Raw genomic sequence first — 20,175 nt, 5'->3', positions numbered from 1 at the left:
TACAAACCCCTTCTGATTTGTAAGAACTTTATTCTTAGTATTCCTCAGCAGGTTTCCTCGAACTCACAGTGAAACCCAGGAGAGAGGAAAGCTGTAAACCAAGATGTATGTCTCATTCAGTGACAAAGATCACAAATTTTCCTTCTGACTCACTCATCTAACTGTTGACTGGGTTAAAAAAAGCCTGAAGTGGCAGCCCGGAGGCAGAGTACAGCTCCACTTAAAATGCACTTGATTAAGGTGAATTTTGACCCTTAGACTCTGGATACATGCAATACAACAGTGCAGTTTGTCCTGATATTGACTATTTAATTGACTATTAAGCATGTTTGCTGATTTTTTTTTTCTCTTGTGATAATCTTCAGTTACACAGTAAGCCAGGCTTGTCATTTGCATAGCCTTTAGTATTTTCTGATTGCTGCTGCAGGAATAAACTGTGAGAAATGGCTTTTGTCTCCTTCCTGGTGGAAGTCTCAATTAAGTAATAATGAAGCAGTGCTGCTTAGAAAATGGAGTGACAGTTAAACTCTTATCATAACCCAGAGGCAGTAAGTTTTCCTGTGCATCCCACAGCCCTGTAGAACATGGTAGTCCAGACCTTGTTTGGCAATTCTGCATTTGTTACTTTATTGTAGTTGCAGAGCAAGCTGACCCAGGAGCTTGCAGGATGAAGGGGGATGTGGGCTCAGATACATCTTGCATTCCCAAGAACTGAAGCTCAGCATCTGCTACATGATGATATCATTTCCTTTTAACTATTACATTGAATTGTGTATATAAATGTGTGTTTCCTTTCTGCAGAGGATGCTATTTTAATGGAAGTAAAAACTTGCCTAGAGGATAGAGGGTGCAGTTCCACGAGTACATGTGTTGTTTTTCTGAGCTGTTAGAGGGAAGGAGCTTGGCAGAAGGCTTAGTAATGTTTTTTAATTTGTATAGAATTTGTCTTCTCTCAGCCTGGCTCCCTGAATCGGTTTTTACAGGGTGGTGAGTGCCCGAGCGTGTGGGTGGGAGCAGGATTGCCCTTTCAGCTCCCGGCTATCTGATAGTTGAGCTGTAACATGAAACCCTGAGATAGAGAAACTAAAACCAAGGTCAGCCTTCATTAGTGAGAGCTCCACCAAAGCACTGTTCCTGTTACATAGGAAGGTGCTGCTGGACTCTGCTTTTCTCCAAGTCCTTGTCCAAAAGCACAACGACAGGTTTCCCCCACTGCTCCCAGGTGTTCCCAAACTGGAGTGGAGAGGCATTTTCATTAACTCCAAGTCGAAGTTTCTCTGTAGATGTCGATGACCCTGTGTGCATGAGAACTGCTGACCTCAGAGTCTGCAGAGAGCGTGGATGTGTCGTTGCTGAAGTCTCCCCTTCCCTGCTAACCCTGCTGTGTGCCCGTGCAGTTCCTGAGGGTGACGAAGCAGTACCTTCCCCACGTGGCCCGGCTGTGCCTCATCAGCACCTTCCTGGAGGATGGCATCCGCATGTGGTTCCAGTGGAGCGAACAGAGGGACTACATTGATGGCACGTGGAACTGTGGCTACTTCCTGGCCTCCATCTTTGTGTTCCTAAATCTCTTTGGACAGCTGAGTAAGTGGTTCTCAGGCTGGTGAGGTGGGTGCCAGGGCACTCTGGTGTGTCCGCAGCCCTGGCTCGTGTGGGCACTGGGAATCATGGAAGCGTGGGACACCTCCCTGATTTCCTCATGGCCACTGACAGCTTAGAACTGATAGCACTACATGGGCTGAATGAAGAGAACTCTTAACAGACCTGCTCCAGCCTTTCCTGGAAGCAGCTGTAGAGAATTTATTGTGACACACTGCCTCTGAGTCACAGATGCCAAGAATCCATCAGGACAATCTGTTTTCAGTTCTGTACATGCATTCATAAACACATACCACACCCTGGAGTTCTCTAAATGAAATACTCCTGTTTTCTTAAACAGGGCAGTGTTAAGACTTTTTTTTTTTTAAGGATATTCATCTCCATGGCAAAGTCTTACCCTGTAAGTGGGTACATTTACACCTGAGTGAGGTACTTGTGTCATAGATTTTTCCAAATCCCAGGAATGAAAATAAGCCCAGAAGCAGAGCTCTGCTGTTTGTGTGTTGGGTGGGCTCAGGGTATCAGAAATGGAGAGTGGTACAATTATTTTCTGTTCATATTATATCGCTGATTTACTCTTGATTGTCAATTTCTTATTTTGTGTCTGGATTTAGATTTTTGCCCTAATTTTTTTTGTGTAGAGGGTCACCTTAATTTGATGTAGTTGCCAGTCCTCATGTCAAAGTGGCAAAGGCTGTCAGTGCTTTGTGATGGAAGACTTGAGAAAGGATAGAAAACAAAACCTTTCAAGGAAAAGGAATGCAGTATGGTTGCCATAACAGTTATCTCATTGACAAAAAAAAAAAAAAGGACAATCCATAATTAATTGAGTTTGTTTTTAAATTCTCTTAATGCTTTAGCACAGATGGCTGCTGTGTTGGGGACTGTGTTCAGCATGTTCTTACCCTTTATAAAATAAAAGATAACTTCTGGATTTATAAAATGTTTTAAAATGCACTAAGAGTTCTCAAACTGATTTGTGCCATTAAAACTTCCTGCCTGCTGCTCTTCATGGCACAGCTGAAGGAAATGAGAGTCTGCTCAGTTCAAACCGAGTCAACATTCCTGCAGCAGTTTTTCCTGTGCCACAAGTGTAACTGTGTTCAATCTTCCCAACTCAGGTGGCTGTATCCTGGTGCTGAGTAGGAACTTTGTGCAATATGCCTGCTTTGGACTGTTTGGAATTATAGCATTACAGGTAGGAGGCTTAAGTCTTCAGCCCTTCTAAACTGTATCTTTCAAATCTTCTCTCATAGCCCCAGCACTACCAACATGTTTAAATATAACTTGCAGCCCTGGAATTTTTCTCCACCCTGGCCTAGTGCCAGTCCTTGATGGCATTGAACTATTTTGCTGCTTCTGTTCTTCCGATGTGCCCGATAGATCCTTGGCTGTAGCTGCAATTAGTCAGCTGGAGACATTCATTCAATACTTGACCTTGACCAATTTAGGAGGAGTAACTGGCAGTTTACCTGTACATCAGTTAATGAGCCAAATGTGGAACTTGCCGTTGCTTTGGCCTTCAGCACACAGCTTTTACAAAGAACTGTCCCCATCACAAAGGATCCTGGCTAGTAGCATCCTTCCCCTACAAAACCAGTGAATTTTGAGGGGGGGGCTAAAGTACAAATCAAATTCTGGCTTGCATCCCCTGTTTTACAGGGACTCATTGGACCACATTGATGTAATCTACTTTATTTCTTTCAGTATAAATTAATTGACTTCTGTTATGGCTGATACAGATTTGAGATTATAACATAAATTCAGGCCTTCAGTGTAATTTATATGGTGTTTTAACCTGTTTTATTCTTTGCCTAGACTATTGCATACAGCATTCTATGGGACCTGAAGTTCTTGATGAGGTATGGCTCCTTCTGAAGGTTTTTATGGGAACAGAATAAAAAATGGTGCTTGGTGAAAGAGGAAATTATATCTGTACATAGTATTTACCAGAAAGATTTTGCAAGTGATGCATTTACATTAAAAAAGAAATGACAGCACTTGAAAAATCAGTAGAGTCTGTGTTGAACTGTAGAAAGCAGGCTTAGTACTGTGGAAGGGAAAGACTAATCCTAACTCACTAGGATCTAAGTGCTTCTGCTGCTAACTTTGCTGACAGCTCACAAACAAGTGTTTAGACTGGATCAGTGAGTTTCTACTATTTCCTAAATGGCTAAAATAGCAATTGTGCTTATGCATGATTGACGGCATTTCCCAAGAAAACTACAGCATGTGGACACTGGAGTGGTCCTGGGGTTTCTGGGATTTTAAATCTCTCCCTCCCTAAGGAGAAAACAGGGTTCTTAAACATAAGCATTCTTGTCAAATCCTGAATGATGGCTGGCTGTTACCAGGAGGACAGCACAAAAACTATACTTTGGGCTTACTACAGCCCTGTAAATGTGTAACTTCTTAGCAGCACTGCTGCTCTGTTTTCTCAAAGCAACCTCTGAACTACTTTGGCATATATGGCTAAACCTGAGGTACAGAGTAACTTTAACACAGCTAAATTCATGTTGTAACAGACACTAAAGCCTGACACTGTGCCTGAGCTGGACTTCTCTGGCAGGCTGTACCTGTCTGCACAGGCTTGTATAAATCCTTGGTGTGTTCCTCCTTGTGTAAATCCTTGGCATGCTCAGCTCTGCTGGGGCTGGGAAGTCTAACCCAGGCTAACACAGCACACGGTGCAGAGGTCGCTCCTCACTCGCACGTAGATACCGAGCTGAAACTGTCAGATAAGACATTATAGATCAGTGCAAACTGTACTAAACTGCCTTTTTTTTTTTTCCTCCTTTCTCCCCATTTCTGTGTTTCTGTAGGAACCTTGCCCTTGGGGGAGGCTTGCTGCTGCTTTTGGCTGAGTCGCGCTCGGAGGGGAAGAGCATGTTTGCCGGCGTCCCCACCATGAGGGAAAGCTCTCCCAAGCAGTACATGCAGCTGGGGGGCCGTGTGCTGCTCGTCCTCATGTTCATGACACTGCTACACTTTGATATGAACTTCTTTTCTGTAAGTATCCCAGTGTAAAACTATGAGTTGAGGAACTAGAGTACAGTATCGGTGCCCAGATGGGCTGCAGGGCCTGCTCAGTGCTCATCATTTAAGTCTATTAGTAGAATTAATAACTTAGAAACTAAGTTTAGATCATCTCTGCCATGACAACGTGGATGTTTGGGTCTCTGTTTAAGAACCGTGTAAGTTTATGGTTATTTTTTTCCTTGCAGATTCTGCAGAACATTGTGGGCACAGCCCTGATTATCTTGGTGGCAATTGGCTTCAAGACTAAGCTGGCTGCCTTGACTCTGGTCATCTGGCTGTTTGGCATCAACATCTACTTCAATGCCTTCTGGACCGTCCCAGCCTACAAGCCCATGCACGACTTCCTCAAATACGACTTCTTCCAGACCATGTCTGTCATTGGAGGGCTCCTCCTCGTGGTTGCACTGGGTCCCGGTGGAGTTTCCATGGATGAGAAGAAAAAAGAGTGGTAACAGGAATAGCAACACTTCTTGGGACATAATGTATTAAGTCCAGAACTGATTCTCTATGGATTCAACAAAAACTGCCAGCATTTTACACGTACATGCCCCCTTCCTATTAAAGGCACAGATGTTTTGAATTTGATTTACTGTGGCACCAGTAATATAATAGATAAAACCCTATTTCTCCAAGGAATGTTGCCTAGGCTTATTCTAACTTCCTAGATTTGGAACTAACCTAAGGAACCTGCATCTTGCTGATGCTTCAGTGAGTTGTAGAACGGTTGCTGTCTTGAGTGTCAGCAGTGTCTTAAAATTTGAAGAACTGTGAGCAGATAGAGCTGTACCATTCAGTGTGCTGTTGGGTTCTAGCTATAACTAAAAAAGTGGATCCCCTTTCTCGCCCTCATCACACTGTCTTGTGCATAAGGAGTTCCATTGCTGGTTATAGCATTGCTTACCAGGGTGGAAAGCAGCATCAGAAAACAAAAAAACACTCTTGTTTTGCTGCTCAGAGGCCTGTAATTCCCTTTTGTTTTGTCAACAGAGGTAGGTCTTTCCTGCCCCCCAAAGAGAAGGCAAAAAGAAAACACTGAAAGTAGTTGTAGCCATTTATAGGTAAGAAAAGGGAGAAGGTTTTCTAACATGTCCCAGTTCTGCCCACGAGGGGAACAAGGGAGAATCCCGTCTTGTTAATCATGAATCCTGTATTGCTGATCAGATTTCAGGAAGGAAGTGGGGGAGATAATCCTGGAGAGACAGAATGTTAGATTCTGTGAAAATTCCGTGCCAAAAGAGCTCTTTATTCAGCATTCTTTCCCCAAAGTTGCCCCTCCTGAATTCCCAAGCAGGGAGCCAACTTGTGCTGCAGGTTCCATAATGAAGGCTCCTTTCTGCTATTAACTAGCTCCCATCCATGTATGTCCCAAATTCATATCTGAATTGCAGGTTATTGGTGAAAATGTCTTCAGAATTACAGAAACTCCCCTCTTCCCTGCACTCAGTACATGCCAGATGAGAGCAGTCAGTCTTCTAATCTATAGTCTTTGCTTCTTAGATTCACTTCTGTCAAGTCTCTTGGCTGTAAAGTCCCAGCTGTCTGAAGAGCCAGGGTGCTGAGCTCTTGACAGCTCCTTCTCTCTGCCATCTCAGCCACCCCTGGGCTGTGCAGGGAGGAAATGTGGAAGTAGCCCTTGTGCTGCCATAGCCCCCGTTCCCAACTCTGTCTGCAAACGGTTACAGCCGAGGAATCCAAGTGCAAAGCCTGGGCAGTGGATAAGCAGCCAGGGATGGACCTTCAGAGGGAGGAACTCCTCAGAGATGAAGGCCCCATTTGGCCTCTCAGTGCCACGACCTCTGTGCCATGAACATGCTTAGTGCTGCTCCAAGGAGGCATTTTGTCCTCTGCTAGTCAGCTAGGTGAGCCCGTTCACTAGACTGGGGAAGAATTCTAGACAGCATGAGCCCCACCAACTTCCTACCATTACACTGATTACCTTGCACTGTTGTCTCCCTTGAGGAAGATGCTCAACTGTGTGTTTTTCAAGGAGGAATTCAGCTGAACATCTCCAGTGGGAGGTGTTTCCTGGAGTCTCCTGGTAGGGACTCTCAGCTGGACGGTTCAGCTTTACGGTTGCTTTTTTGGAGAGAAAACTAGGCTGAGAGAACTAATGAAAAATAGAAGAGCACTGTTGAATGTTAAACCAGGGATTTCATCATCTTAAGGGGAAAATAGCCAATGTAAGGGCAAGATGTGCTGCTGCTGCTGGAGGAAGCCAATTGCTGTCACAGAACAGTTAGGGTTGGAAGGGACCTCAGATCATCTAGTCCAACCCCTGATGTCCAAATTGATGGGAAGGGAATTCAGCATTAAGGTCAGGTCACAGGTAGCTTTCTTTGCAAGAGAAGTTTTCACCTCAACTGTTCCCTGTGCCTGACTCTTCATAGCTAAACCAACCAGTCCTTCCAGTGCAGATCTGCAGCACAGGAGGCTTTTACTCGGTGTCACTGCAGGTCTTGTAACGGTTTTGGACTCCATCAAGGCAGCCATTCTCAGATACCTGAACTGCTGTTGATGTTCATAGTATTTATACATGGAATGACAGAAACTACTCCTGTAAGTAGCCCCTTAAGTTGGCTTTCTCAACTTCCTTGTGTCCTGTCTAACTGAGGAGCTGGGTGACAGACTAGTCTGAAATACTGACCAGTTTCCTCTGTGAAAACCAAGTCCCCTTTCCAACAAAAGACCCCAGATAAGGAACTGATACTGTCCCTTGCAGCAGGAATACTTAAATACTCAAAGGGCACAGTTAGGTGGAGGGCATTATCAGATACTTCTAGGCAGCACAATGTTCAGAGTTACTAACTGTGAGCCCCGATGCAGAAGATTCTGGTTTCCTACATAAGCTGCTGTACTTGTGCATCTCCCAGAAATACAGTGACCTCTCCCCATGGCTGAGAAGCTCTGACAAAGCAGGATGTCAGCTACCAATTGGCTCTGCAAAGTGTTCTGGAATTCATTCTGAATATATTTTTGCTTTCTATGTGGAAAAAAAAAAAGAAGAAATAAGTATAAATTCTCATTTTATGCTGTATTTTGTACCTTAGTTGTGTTTGAAAATGTTTTGATTTTCGAAAACAATCAAAATAAAACGATGGCATCTTTGTATCCACTTGGCGTGTGTGGCTGGTGATGCTCCATGGATGGGCTCCCTGGAGGAGCTGGTCAGGAGGCTGCTGTTCTTTCCTGCCTACCAAAAACCAGCTTTCTGTAAAGAGCTCTGAGTGCTGAGCTGTCTGCACCTGACTGCAGCAGAAATCCTTCCCTTGGTGTGGGGGTGGCTTGAAGCTCTTTGAATACAACTTAATTCCACCCCACTACTCCCCTCTGCACCTGTAACAGTTAACTGGAATGGGCAAACACTTGTGCTCCTACTGGAATTGTTACACAACAGGCTTCAGGCCAGGTATTTGTCATAAAATTTATTTCCCGTTGGTTGCCTTCTTGAAGTTCTTGGGTTTTCGATGATGGCTCTTGAATTTCTTCTTTAAAGGGCCCGACTGTTTCTGTAGAGAAGAAAAGTTCAATCAGCTTATTTCCAACCCCCAAATCCATCTTTATATATCTAACGTATGCCTGCTTCCCAAACTTGAGTGGGATCAGGGGATGTCCTGTAAGGCAGCGCCTCAGAAGAGATCTAGAAGGATCCTGTGACTGCAAAAGGGTTTCACATATGTTTGTGTATTTGGAGGACACTTAACCCACAAGACACACATCAGCCTGTCTGCTGAGACTGTGTGCAGCAGGATGCCACCAAAGATGAGCTGTTTATACAGGCAGGAACATCGCTCACTACCACAGAGAGGATAAACATTGCCTGGCAGCAATTCACACCTCGGGATGCAAGTCAGTGTCTGGCACACAGGGAAAGTCTATTTTGAACAGCTTTGCACCTTCTGCTGGTTCTCAGACAGGAATAGATGGAACACCTACGGGATGGGATCCCAGCTCCACGCTCCCCTGCTGCTGCAGGCAGTGGGGTGACTCCCACCTTTCCTCTCTTGTTGCCCACGGCTCTGCTGACATCCATCCTTCCACCGTCCTCTCCGTTCTTGGCCCCGTCATCCTCACTGTCTGTCGCAAAGTCATCGCTGCCCTTTGTGGTTTGTGCAGCTGATGGGCTTTTTTCTGGGAAGAGCGCAGCTAAAACACAAAGATTTAGCTCAGAATCAGTTACCTGTGCACACTAACTTTACTTTGAGAGCAGCTTAAAGGTGATTTGCCGATGGTGTTTTATTGGAAATGTGCCTGGTTGTCTCACTAATCCCATTCTGGGAACTCCAGCACAGGTGGAGTTACACCTCTGCTCCTGCAGCAAGACAGATCTGCACCTCCAGATGTAAGTCAGTAAAACAGGATGACCAGCTTCCGTCAGACTCAAGGACTTGCTGAGAAACAAGGGAAGTGGGGATACCTAAAGCAGCAAATCCCAGTGGATCTTGCATCCCTCCCCTCACAGCTTACATGATCCAACTGCTTATCACTTAGTGATAATGCTATTTCTTATTTGGTGGTGGTAAGCTTTTCCAAGACACAAAAACCCCGAACTGGATGGAAGAGCAGCAGGGAACAGTATAAAGAAACCAGGAGAAAATCAGCCAACAAACTTCTTCAGGACACAGATGACACCAGTGTTCTCACTCACGTGGGTACAGGTCACTCATGCTGTCGTCTGTCTCCTCTCCATCCTCGTCACTGGACTTTGGCTCCCAGAATTCCTCCTTCCTGTGAGGTTTTCTGCTCCCATTCATTTGGTCATCAGGATGCTGTGCCCGCTGCTTCTTCTGTCGCAGGCAGGCAGGGACATACTCCACTCCTTCCCTCTGGCATTCCTCATCTACCAGAGGGAGAGTCAGGCAGCACTGAGCCAGGCAGCCCAGTCCCCAAGTCCTTTCATGTCCAGCTCAAGCTTATAGGAAATGCACCTCCAAAGTTCAGAATGTTCTACCCCAAATATACAACCCATATAATCTCCAGCAGCACTATGGACCAGAGAAGATGTTAAAACAGATTGTGCTGGATACATGAACTCCCTGGGGGAGTTTTAGAACTGATCCTCTCAAGGAGGGATGTCCCAAGGTATTTACTAGAGGCCAATTGCTCCCTACATCTGAGATCTTCCTTCCTAGCTGAGGAGCACACACAGCAACACACTGATGCCAGTCTAAAGAAAACTGTCCCGCTCCCTTTGCACAGATCCACTGGAATCTCAACAGCTCAATGAAAAAAAAAATTGCCTGGTAACAGCTCCAGAAAAGCTACTTACACGTTTTAAGGGCCTTCTGGTAGCGCTTCCCTTGGACATGACGCAGCACGTGCTCTGGGAACTTGTTGATGTGTCTGAGGGTGAGCTTGCAGAACAGCTGGTGTCTACAGACACAAAAAGAAAGAGCCAGCAAGAGTTTAAGTATGCTGTTACTTCATAACTTCACTTACAAGCACCGTGCTCAAAGTTGATAAATACTTCATAAAGCCTTCCCCAGTCTCCCAAAACCCATAAAAACTTTGTAAAGCTCAACCACTTTACGTCTTGAGATCGAACAAGGCGTAAAGCATAACATAACACAGAGGAGGAAGAATACGTACAAATTCTTTGTGCTGGGCACTATGTGGGGCTCAAACGTGTCGTAGTCGAACTCTTTGGCTGTCTTTATGAGGCGCTGATACTTCTTGCCGCTGGTATAAGCCTGCAGCTCCGACAGCCGACAGGGCATCTCGTGTCCTGTCAGCCTGCATCTCACCTGGAAAAAACCACGAATGGGCAGCAAGCCCAGGGGATTACCCCACAGAATCAACCAGGTTGGAAAAGACCTCTGAGATCAAGTCCAACCTGTGACCCAACACCACCGTGTCAACCAAGACCATGGTCCCAAGTGCCACGTCCAGTCTTTCCTTGAACACCCCCAGGGTGACACCACCACCTCCCCGGGCAGCCCCTACCAATGTCTAACCACCCTTTCTGTATCCATCCCGGTGCTGGGAAGGGCAGGACCACCGCCCTCCTTCCCGGCCTCCCACAGCTGCCGAGACACACCCAGGACCGGGAGCTCGCCGGGGCCGAGCCCACCGCGTACCACCCTCACGACCCCCCAGGGAGGCGGCCCCATCCCCTCAGGGCCCCGCTCGGACGCACCTTGCCGGGCCCCGCGGGGCTGAGCAGGGGGTGCTGCCTCAGGAATCGCCGCTCGGCCTCGGGCACCTCCGGCCCGGCCACGCCGCCCGCCGGGCCCGGCGCCGCCATCGCGAGGGGCCGGGCCGGGAGAGCTTCCCGTTCCGGGGCCGCGGGCACGGCGGGGCGGCGGGGGGAGACCGCGGGTACCGGCCGGGTTGGGCCGGGCTGGGAGGAGCGGGGCCGGTGGGGCCATGGCCGGGATGGTGCTGAGCTCCGGGCTGAGGCTGCTGCGGGAGCGGCGGGGCCGGGTGAGGCTCGGGGGAGCGGGGCCGGGCCGGGGAAACCCCTCATGCTGTCCCCGATCCCGTCCTCTGATCCTGTCCCCGATCCTGTCCTCTGAACCTGTCCTCTCCTTCTGTCCCCTGATCCCATCCCCTGATTCTGTCTCCTGATCCTGTACCCTCATCCTGTACCCTCATCCTGTCCCCTGATCTGTCCCCTCCTCCTGTCCCCTGATCCCATCCTCTGATCCTGTCCCCTCATCTTGTCCCCTGATCCTGTCCCCTCATCCAGTCCCCTCCTCCTATCCTCTGATCTCATCCCCTGATCCTGTACCCTGATCTGTACCCTCATTCTGTCTTGTCCCCTGATCCTGTACCCTCATCCTGTCCCCTCCTCCTATCCTCTGATCCCATCCCCTGATTCTGTCCCCTCCTCCTGTCCCCTGATCCTGTCCCCTCATCTTGTCCTCTCATCCCGTCCTCTCATCCCGTCCTCTCATCCCATCCCCTGATCCTGTCCCCCGACCCTGTCCCCCATTTGTGTCAAGAATACAGATTAGGCTGTTGCGTGTGTTTGCTGATAGCACGGATGGAAGTTCATTTGCTGTGCTATAGTCAGCTCTGCAACTGCAATCTAACTTTATTTTGTTTGAATTATAACCTGGCCTGTAGTGTTTCACAGGCAGTTGCTCAAAATCAATGAGGAAGCAAAATTTCACGCAGTCATGAAGGTGACTGATACCACCTACACAGAAGTTTTATACAACAGAGATGCTACAAAGGATCTTTCTTATTCCATGTAGGTATCACCTTGCTTGATCAGAAGAATGTTTTTTGGATATCCCCTAACTAAAGCAGGTTCTGGGCTGATTCAGCACACTAAAGGTAAGAATGATGCCTAAGATTTGTTTGGGCTTCTGCCCTGCTTTAGCCTAATACCAGAGTGACATTTCCTGCAGGAATCTGGCACCTCTTCTCTATAAATCCTGTTCCTCATTCTGTTTTTCTCTAGATGTTTGCTTGAGGTTCTGCAGACCACGGAGTTCTGCAGCAGCTGCTGACACATCTGGTGATGATGCCTTACTGAAATGGGGCCTTCTCCTGGTCCCTCTGACCACTTTTGGTCTCGGCACATGGCAGGTACAAATAAATATTTAATTTTTTCAAGAAATGAGCACTTGAGGGCTGTCAGATTTTTCAGTCTCTGGCTGTTTAATTTAGTCCAAATCACAGGGAGGGTAAAGATTTGCTGTTGTTTTACATTTCTGTTTTCCAAGTGTCCATTTGTAAGTCCTTAAAGGAGAGATTCTTGGTTTTTACACTTTTATTTCAGTATATTTTCTCAAATGAAAGTCAGTAGCCTCCATTTTCACATCTCTAATTACCCTGTTTTAGGCCAGGTCTGATGAAAAAATTACAACCAAGATTTCAAGGCTTGCTGAGGTTATTGCATTGCTCTGTTCTACCCTAAAGAATTACTTTTGTGTTTGTGTACTTTCAGGTTCAGCGACGAAAGTGGAAATTAGATTTGATTGCACAACTGGCATCAAGAATTACAGCAGACCCTATCCCTCTGACATTAGAGTATGGAAGCTGGGATGATTTATTATCTACAGGGTGCTGGGGATATTAGATATGGACCCTGCACTAATGAGCTTGTGCTGAACTAACCTGCATGAAAATGAAGGACTGCAATGGGAATTGGAATGTACCAGCAAATTAGAGAGAGATCCTGTTAATTTTCTTATTTTTAGTAAAAGTATAAGTGAATACTTTTCTATGGGGTATTCTAAATGCATGGGAAAAGGATGAATCTCTGTTCAGGAGAATGTGGGATGTAGTTCATACCATATCTAATCCTGGGGAAGGAGGGCGTGGTTGCTGGTATCTGACATCCCAAAGGAGTTATTCCTACAACAAGTAGTCTTGGATCAACAGCAGGCCCTGCCCCATGTGTTGAGCAGTTGTGTCAGATATGAGAGAGGTTTTTAAGGTCACTTGGCCACCTGGCACAACTGTCAGAATGTCTCAGTTTTTGGATTTCATGGTCTGGGATGGGAAAGAAATGCTTCCTGTGGCTGGATAAACAGGTAGTGAATCCACCTGCTCATCAGCTCTGTGACATCTGGGTTGCAGATATCATGGAAAATAACTTCTCTCAGGATATTCCTGATCATCACTCCCTGTGATAGTAACAAAATATTGAGCCAGCTGCATATTCCATGAGGTGTTTGTCTTCTGCTTGCCAGCTCTAGAGCGAACCATTAGGGAAAAGGAGAATCCCATGATAAAATCCCCTAATTTAATCTGCCTGTCACAGCCATGATTTTGTTCTCCTCTTGTTCCATGCAGCCCCATGGAACTGAAGGAGTTGGAGTACAGGCCTGTGAAGGTCCGAGGGCGTTTCGACCACTCCAAGGAGCTCTACATTCTGCCCCGGTCGCTGGTGGACCCGGAGCGGGAAGCCCGGGAAGCCGGGCGGCTGACATCCCACCCGGAGAACGGAGCCAATGTCGTCACCCCCTTCTACTGCACAGAGCTGGGGTCAGTTAAGGATTGAGTTGTGGTCCACCTGAGCACCTCACTTCCATTTGGAAAAGCTGAATTGTGGTTAGATTTACATCAATCACTCCCCCTCCCTTAAAAGGTTTCTTTCACAGTCTGGGCGGTCACTGAGGCTCAATTTGAAATTGTGTTTAAATTCCCCTTTAACGTGCACTTTTAACATTTTCTTTTAACATGACAAAAAGAAATGGCAGCAAACATGTGGGTTGTTTTTCTTTGGTCTTTAGTTCTAGGCAGCTGCAGGAATAAATTTCCTTTCAGTCCTGAGACTTACTTCTGTGTGTAATTCTAGGGTCACGATTTTAGTCAACCGAGGATTTGTGCCCAGAAAGAAACTGAAACCGGAGACCAGGCTGAAGGGACAGGTAAGGGGGATCCAGGGAATGTGGAGTGTTACTTTCTGCCCATGTTCAGCATCATGGGAAGTGACTTAAACAGTTATTGCCCTTTTCAAAGACAAACCTTTGTTTCCCACCTTTTCGTTAGTAAATAATGTGTTTTACAAACAAGGAGCTGTTCTTGTTCTGCTTTTTTCCCCTGTGTTACAGCACATCCAGGATACAACAGCAAGACTCGGTGTGCCAGAATATGAAATGAATCTTGAAAGATTCCTTTTTTCCTCTCTGCACTTCTCCTTTAGATTGAAGAGGAAATCGATCTCACGGGGGTGGTGAGGTTAACAGAGACCCGGAAACCCTTTGTGCCCGAGAATAACATCGAACAAAACCGCTGGCACTACCGAGACCTGGAGGCCATGGCCAGGGTGACCGGTGCTGAGCCCATCTTCATCGATGCAGATTTCAGTAAGTCACACAGGAACCCAACCCCACCAGTCTCCCTCCCTTTCCGTTCAGTTTGTTACTTTCCCTGGGCACCTGGAAAGGTAGAGCCATAGAATCATTTGTAAAGACTTTTAGTATCAAGTCCAACAAGGTATTGCATCTTTCTCTTCCTGTACTCTGCTATCCCAGTTTTGAAGGTCACAGGGGGACTGAAAGTGAGCTGGAAAGGGACTTTAGTCAAGAGCGTGGAGTGGTAGGACAAGGGGGAATATTCAAACTGACAGAGGGCAGGGTTAGATTGGATATTAGGAAAAAAACTCTTCCCAGTGAGGGTGGGGAGGCCCTGGCACAGGTTGCCCAGAGAAGCTGTGGCTGCCCCATCCCTGGAAGTGTTCAAGGCCAGGTTGGATGGGGTTTGGAGCAAGCTGGGCTAGTGGAAGGTGTCCCTGCCCATGGCAGGGGTTGGAATGAGATGGTTTTTAAGGTCCCTTCCCACCCAAACCATTCTGTGATTCTATGAACTTGGGAACACCACTGCCCCAGAAGAGGAGCAGGGTATCCACCAGACTTACAACCTTCATCCCCTCTCTCACAGCCAAAGCAGCTCTGCACTGTGCAGGCTGAAGATTTAACTTGGCTGTGTTGTCCCTGCAGGAAGCACCGTCCCAGGGGGGCCCATTGGTGGCCAGACCAGAGTGAGCCTGCGGAATGAGCACATGCAGTACATCGTCACCTGGTAAGGGACCACTCTGGCTGACTTTCCCTGGGGTGCTTTGGGATGTAAAGTCCTGCCTGCATGAACTTTTAAGCTACATAAGCCTGAATTTTTAACCTAAGTAACATTTTCAAGGTGATGTGAAATAATCAGTTATTGTAGCTGCCCTAGAAAGGTGCAGTCCACCTTGGAAAGGTGCAAATGTGTGGCTTTATTCTCTCTCATAGGTATGGTTTATGTGCTGCAACCTCGTTCTTGTGGTACAGGAAATTTATACAGAAGATACCTCGGTGAGGGGAACGTGTAACCTATTTGTACTACAGTCAGGAGCAGACTTTTATGGAAGACAGGAGCCTGATCAGTCCTGAACAGCTGAAACACGCAGGATTTCAGGGCAGTGTTCCACAAACATGTGCCTCTAGCAAGCTGCAAATCAACTTTTAAGCAACCCCTGCAGACTCTGAGCTCCCACCAGCGTGACTTGGCTGCAGCTTGGAAGCACTGAACTTAAGCAGTAATCAAGGACACATTTTTCTGTTGTGGTTGATTGTAAGCTACAACATTTTAACATCTGCAGTGCTGTGTTATCCAAAAGACAAATCCAAAGGATTTTGTGAATCAAAGTTTCTTTGCACTGAGTAGCCATTCCTGAGGTCAAGAGTGGCTCAAAGTCGTTGCATCAGAGTAAATAAAGGCCTACAGGTCTCTGCTTTGTGACTTGCATCGTGCATCTTACACTGAACAGTGACAGACCTGAATTACAGGTTTCTGTGGATCCAGGATGTGCAGCTGAGCTGCTGTTGCTGGGCTGTGTGTTCAAGGGAGAGGAATTATTACACAGGACTAGTAATGAAGGGCAGTTGTTCCAAGTGAAATACTAACCTGCTCTGTGCAGCCACTTCTGCACAGCACTGTTCTGTCATTTCATGGAAGGCAAACAGAAGTCCAGTAGTGCCACCCCTTGCCCCCATTAACAGAGACCACTGAAACTTAGCTGGGGTTTATTGTCTTTATGTACAAAGCAATCCAGTACATCTTCAGCCCAGCTTAGTAGCCAGCTCTTTAGCCTTTGCTTTTTCCAGCTTAGCAATGCGAGCCACCGATTTTGGACCCAGGACATTCCCGCCCCAGTGACGACGGATCTGCAAAGAAGGGAGGACAGGTTAGAGGCCTCATGCAATCAAACTCACACAATTCCACTCCTTTCTGCACAAGGGGAAGAGCTCCCTCAACTACAAAGCCCTACACATTTCAAGCAACTGAACTATACTTCAGGACAGCAAAGAGAAAGAAGAGCTTAAGATTTTTCCCCACGATGGGTGTTGGGTTCAGTCATCAAGTAACTCCTGGACTTGGGGGATGGAGTTCAGCCAAGCAGAACTTTCCTACAATCCTTGCCCTGGGATAGCACTGTTTACTTCTAACTTGGTGACAGCATTCACATTTTACCCCATCCTTGGGTAAAGAATCTGGATACACCATAAGCAACTCTAGGTGTAACACACCCAACAGACTATAAGCTGGTGTCACTCTGTCTGAAAAAATCTGAGTATCTCTGGGAAGCTTTTGGGAATTTTAACAGAATAAAATCCAAGACAAGGTCAGCAGCACAGAGAATCTTACCTCATCATATCTGTCATTGTAGTTGGTCTTGACAGCCTCCACCAGCTTGGCAAGGGCTCCCTTATCCTCCCTGTTGGTGACAGTTTTAATTTTTTTAGAGCCTTAATTTAACATTTTCCATAAATATTTAGCCACAGGATTTGAGAACTTCTAGTGGCAAACCCAGTTTTTCACGTTAATCATAAGCATCACTTGCAAAAGGTTAACACTCCAACCCATCAATACTTTAGAATCTCCAATGCTCAGATTAAGGCTAACAGTTCCACACACATATTTTAGAGTAATGATCCATTTTGGTAACCCAAAATAACCTGTAGCTTCAGGATCCAGCCGACACATTTTTATTAGACATTAAAAAGGTGTTATTTCATTTTAGAGAGACCCAAGTTTGCTACTACTTACGGGTTAACCTGGGTGAAGGCAACCGAGGTGCAAGTCTTCCTGTGGACCAGTCGGCCCAGCCTGGCTTTGCCCTTGATGATGCAGTAGGGCACTCCCATCTTGCGGCACAGGGCTGGCAGGAACACCACCAGCTGAGAAGGAAAGGGAATTGTGCTGTGTAACCGAGGGAGAACATCTTTTCACCCTTGGCATCAGCCTGGGCTGTGGCCAACTGCTCAGTGTTAAAAAGCTCGTTTTGCTCTTCACTGCTGGTTCAGGTGAAGAAATTCAAAACATCATTGCAAGGGCCCAGCCTCACTGTCACACCAACTACAAATATGCATAAGCATCCCAGTTATGGTAAATGTGTATTTTTATGCATTCTCTTTCATGCAGTATTTGTCCTAAAATGCACTTTCACCCCAAGACCTTAAGTTCCACGGGTAGCCTGTACCATGCTCACCTCAATGGGGTCTACATCGTGGGCAATAACTACGAGCTGAGCTTTCTTGTTCTCCACCAGAGTTGTGACACTGTTAATACCTGAAAAACAAGTTATAGATAAGCTTTGGTTCTGCTCAGTCTATTTTCAGAGCTTTCATAAAAGCCTCACACAACCAGCTCAGGTTCCATAGTGCAGCCTCATTATGGAAGTCATGAAAACTTCCCACATCAGCAGCACAAAGACATTTCATGGACAATTTGCTAAAGCTCAGGGTTAAAAAGCTCGTCTTTTTTGCTCTTCACTTTGAGCTCAGGTGAAGAAATTCATACATCATTGCAATAGCTTGTCCAAGCCTGTTTATCAGTTTTCTGTCTAACCAAGCACCACAATCCTTGTTTGCCATCAGCCAAGTCCAGGCACACAGTCACCTGCTCGGAGGACGGGTGGCCTCTTAGTTGGAGCATCTCCCTTTCCTGCAGCCTTCTGCTCAGCACGTGCCAGGAGCCTCTGCTTCTTCTCTTGCTTATTTTCTGGCCTGTATTTGTGTGCCAGCTTCAGGAGCTGTGTGGCTGCAAGAGAACATCTACTCATTAGTTGCACAACTTGAGAATCTAAGCATCACTTTTTAAAACACCGAAGTGCATCAGCGATCTTGGTGGTTTGTCATCACGTGTGTTTAGGCAGCAAAAAGTGATCATCATTTGCACAGTCCAAGAGAAGAGCACCTTCAGAGCCCCTATTTACCTCTAAGTGCACCTCTGATGGCTGTGAGAGCTCCTTCACTGTCTGGATGAGGAAATGCCTGTGGAGCCCCACAGCAGTTATGGTTAGGGGTGATGCACTGTCTACTTTAAAGCAAGAAACTTGTTTGGCAACATCTACGAGAAGGGAGTTACTCTACACAGATCCAAGTTTTCTTGCATAGACACTGTCACCTGGAAAAGACTTTTACTCATTCAAAGAAGATCCTGAAGTTCCTTCTTCCTTCATTTCAATGCCAGGCTGCTGGTTTTCCTCCTACAGGTTTCTCAATGTGTTTACACAATTAGAAAAACCCTGGGAGATTCAAGCTGGAAGAATGGACTCTGATGGAAACACAGTTAAAATAAGGCTGGGTTTGGGTCAGTAAGTAGCAGCTTTGTTATTTTCTAACACCCTTTTCAGGCTACACAGCAGCAATCAAGGCTGCAGGCAGCAAATTCACACATCAACTCTCTATCACTGTTAGAGCCTCCCTAAACAGACATGCTCCAGATTTCAGTTTCTCTCCCCTTCCCTGAGGCACATCCCATTTAAACCCAGGGATGTGAGGCACATCCTTACCTGTCTGGCGGTCCAGGGCCTGGGTGAACTGGTTAATGGCAGGAGGCACCTTGAGGCGTTTGTAGAGGATGGATCTCTGGCGCTGCAGCCGGATGTACCGGGGCCATTTCACAAACCGAGTGAGGTCCCGCTTTGGCTGGATGTCCTGCCCTAAAAAACACAGCCCTCAGCTCAGAGCTGCCCCAAACCCACAGCAGCAATAGCAGGGGGCAGCACAGGGGCATCAGTGATCTTGGTGGTGATGTGTCAGCACAGCCACTCAGATAGCAAATATTCTTTCACATCATCTGCACCCCGCACAAAAGTGGCACTGCACAGGGCTGAATTATTTGCCACAAACACAGGCAAAAGGGCAAGATTCACCCCAAAAGGAGCATATAATGTATCCATTAGGACAAGCAATAAGGGAAGTTGGGCAAATTGTCCAACACCATTTTCACATGAAGGACAGCAGCAAACTCCAAGCAGCAAGGTAACTGCCTCCATCACCCTCTCCACTCTACAGCATTAGTTTGTTTATAATTTAGACATCTGTCCATAAAACAAAGTGGAGCAAACATCCCAAATATCCCAATTACTCACCAATGCCAAAGTTCTTGGGCCTCTTCTCAAAGAGGGGATTGACGACTTTCTTGGCCTCCTGCTTCTTGACTACAGCAGGGGCCGGGGCCACCTTCTTGCCCTTGGCCTTCTTTCCTTTCGGCTGCAAGCAAGAAACACACACTGCCTTCTACTGCCTCTAACACTTGCACGCATAAAAGAGGTACCCTCCCACCCTGGAAACGCGTTTATTTTCCCAGGCAGAAAATAAATGCCACCTCCCAGAGCAGGGAGAAGAGCCAGAAGAGCTCCCTGCTCTTCCAGAGAGCGCAAATCTTCCGCTTTGCCTTTACAAGGTTTACAAACCTCCCGGAGCGCGACAACGACCAAACGCGCGTGTCAATGGCCTCGCTCGGCCCGGTGCTCCCCGACAGCAGCCGAGATACCCCCACAGTGGTGACGGTCCGACCACCGGGATCCGGCCCACACGGGGGACCCGCCGCGGCCCGGCCGCGCTGCCGGAGGCGGGACAGGCCCACACCCGGCCTTCCGCGGCCACCGCGAATCGGGCACGGAAGGCCCCTCCACCGCCTGCCAGGGCTGCCCACCGCCGGCGCGGCGCTGCCCGCGGTGCCGCGGCCCCTCGAGGGCGGCGGATGGAGGCGGATGGCCCCGGACCCCCCGGCCGCCGCCATCACTCACCATCTTGGGCGGAGGGAGAGAGGGGCGGCGCGGGGCATGCCGGGAGATATCGGCGGGGCGCCGCGGGA

General features: G+C 47.3%; 4 protein-coding genes across 6 annotated transcripts in view; 2 read left to right on the top strand and 2 right to left on the bottom strand.

The window, feature by feature from the left end:
• Nucleotides 1-7,637, top strand: part of SURF4 (surfeit 4) — a 13,842-nt gene extending 6,205 nt beyond the window's left edge. For 2 of the 3 annotated variants that reach the window (XM_017809998.1, XM_017809997.1), the window contains 5 exons: nt 1,398-1,584; nt 2,721-2,797; nt 3,418-3,461; nt 4,422-4,608; nt 4,824-7,637. In XM_017809998.1, the coding sequence (XP_017665487.1) occupies nt 1,398-1,584; nt 2,721-2,797; nt 3,418-3,461; nt 4,422-4,608; nt 4,824-5,090 (762 nt within the window). In that variant the 3' untranslated portion in view covers nt 5,091-7,637. Of the gene's footprint in view, nt 1-1,397; nt 1,585-1,863; nt 2,000-2,720; nt 2,798-3,417; nt 3,462-4,421; nt 4,609-4,823 lie in introns of those variants that run through there. The other variant, XM_017809999.1, reaches the window with a different exon arrangement.
• A 403-nt stretch (nt 7,638-8,040) lies between these two features.
• On the bottom strand, nt 8,041-10,884 carry SURF2 (surfeit 2). Its single transcript, XM_017809996.1, has 6 exons — nt 10,772-10,884; nt 10,225-10,379; nt 9,905-10,008; nt 9,284-9,475; nt 8,630-8,781; nt 8,041-8,144 (listed from the first exon to the last, which is right to left on the bottom strand). Exons 1-6 carry the CDS (start codon nt 10,877-10,879, stop codon nt 8,061-8,063), a joined length of 795 nt encoding a protein of 264 aa, XP_017665485.1. The 5' UTR covers nt 10,880-10,884; the 3' UTR covers nt 8,041-8,060.
• A 67-nt stretch (nt 10,885-10,951) lies between these two features.
• On the top strand, nt 10,952-15,810 carry SURF1 (surfeit 1). Its single transcript, XM_017809991.1, has 9 exons — nt 10,952-11,058; nt 11,835-11,916; nt 12,044-12,171; nt 12,533-12,615; nt 13,384-13,575; nt 13,889-13,961; nt 14,237-14,399; nt 15,033-15,114; nt 15,321-15,810. Exons 1-9 carry the CDS (start codon nt 11,002-11,004, stop codon nt 15,385-15,387), a joined length of 927 nt encoding a protein of 308 aa, XP_017665480.1. The 5' UTR covers nt 10,952-11,001; the 3' UTR covers nt 15,388-15,810.
• Nucleotides 15,811-16,077: 267 nt separating this feature from the next.
• RPL7A (ribosomal protein L7a) lies at nt 16,078-20,165 on the bottom strand. Its single transcript, XM_017809992.1, has 8 exons — nt 20,108-20,165; nt 19,448-19,568; nt 18,866-19,015; nt 17,971-18,111; nt 17,561-17,640; nt 17,119-17,249; nt 16,717-16,786; nt 16,078-16,235 (listed from the first exon to the last, which is right to left on the bottom strand). Exons 1-8 carry the CDS (start codon nt 20,108-20,110, stop codon nt 16,131-16,133), a joined length of 801 nt encoding a protein of 266 aa, XP_017665481.1. The 5' UTR covers nt 20,111-20,165; the 3' UTR covers nt 16,078-16,130.
• Between the last annotated feature and the right edge of the window lie 10 nt (nt 20,166-20,175).

This window comes from Lepidothrix coronata, unplaced genomic scaffold (genome assembly GCF_001604755.1).
Source record: "Lepidothrix coronata isolate B3197 unplaced genomic scaffold, Lepidothrix_coronata-1.0 Scaffold28, whole genome shotgun sequence".
In the NCBI taxonomy this organism is placed as follows: domain Eukaryota; kingdom Metazoa; phylum Chordata; class Aves; order Passeriformes; family Pipridae; genus Lepidothrix; species Lepidothrix coronata.
This window is presented reverse-complemented; position numbering and strand designations above follow the sequence as displayed.

Bases quoted from the DNA above. Each gene is read 5' to 3' on its own strand.
- RPL7A (XM_017809992.1), bottom strand. The intron at 19,016-19,447 runs GTGAGTAATTGG...TGTGTTTTTTAG, and splicing joins GCCCAAGAACTTTGGCATTG to GGCAGGACATCCAGCCAAAG. The intron at 17,641-17,970 runs GTGACTGTGTGC...CTTGTTTTTCAG, and splicing joins GCCACCCGTCCTCCGAGCAG to GTATTAACAGTGTCACAACT.
- SURF2 (XM_017809996.1), bottom strand. From the start codon at position 10,879: ATGGCGGCGCCGGGCCCGGCGGGCGGCGTGGCCGGGCCGGAGGTGCCC. The intron at 10,009-10,224 runs GTACGTATTCTT...TTGTGTCTGTAG, and splicing joins GTGCCCAGCACAAAGAATTT to ACACCAGCTGTTCTGCAAGC. The intron at 8,782-9,283 runs GTGAGTGAGAAC...TTTGTGTTTTAG, and splicing joins CATGAGTGACCTGTACCCAC to CTGCGCTCTTCCCAGAAAAA.
- SURF1 (XM_017809991.1), top strand. From the start codon at position 11,002: ATGGCCGGGATGGTGCTGAGCTCCGGGCTGAGGCTGCTGCGGGAGCGG. The intron at 11,059-11,834 runs GTGAGGCTCGGG...TATTCCATGTAG, and splicing joins TGCGGGAGCGGCGGGGCCGG to GTATCACCTTGCTTGATCAG. The intron at 13,962-14,236 runs GTAAGGGGGATC...CTTCTCCTTTAG, and splicing joins AGACCAGGCTGAAGGGACAG to ATTGAAGAGGAAATCGATCT.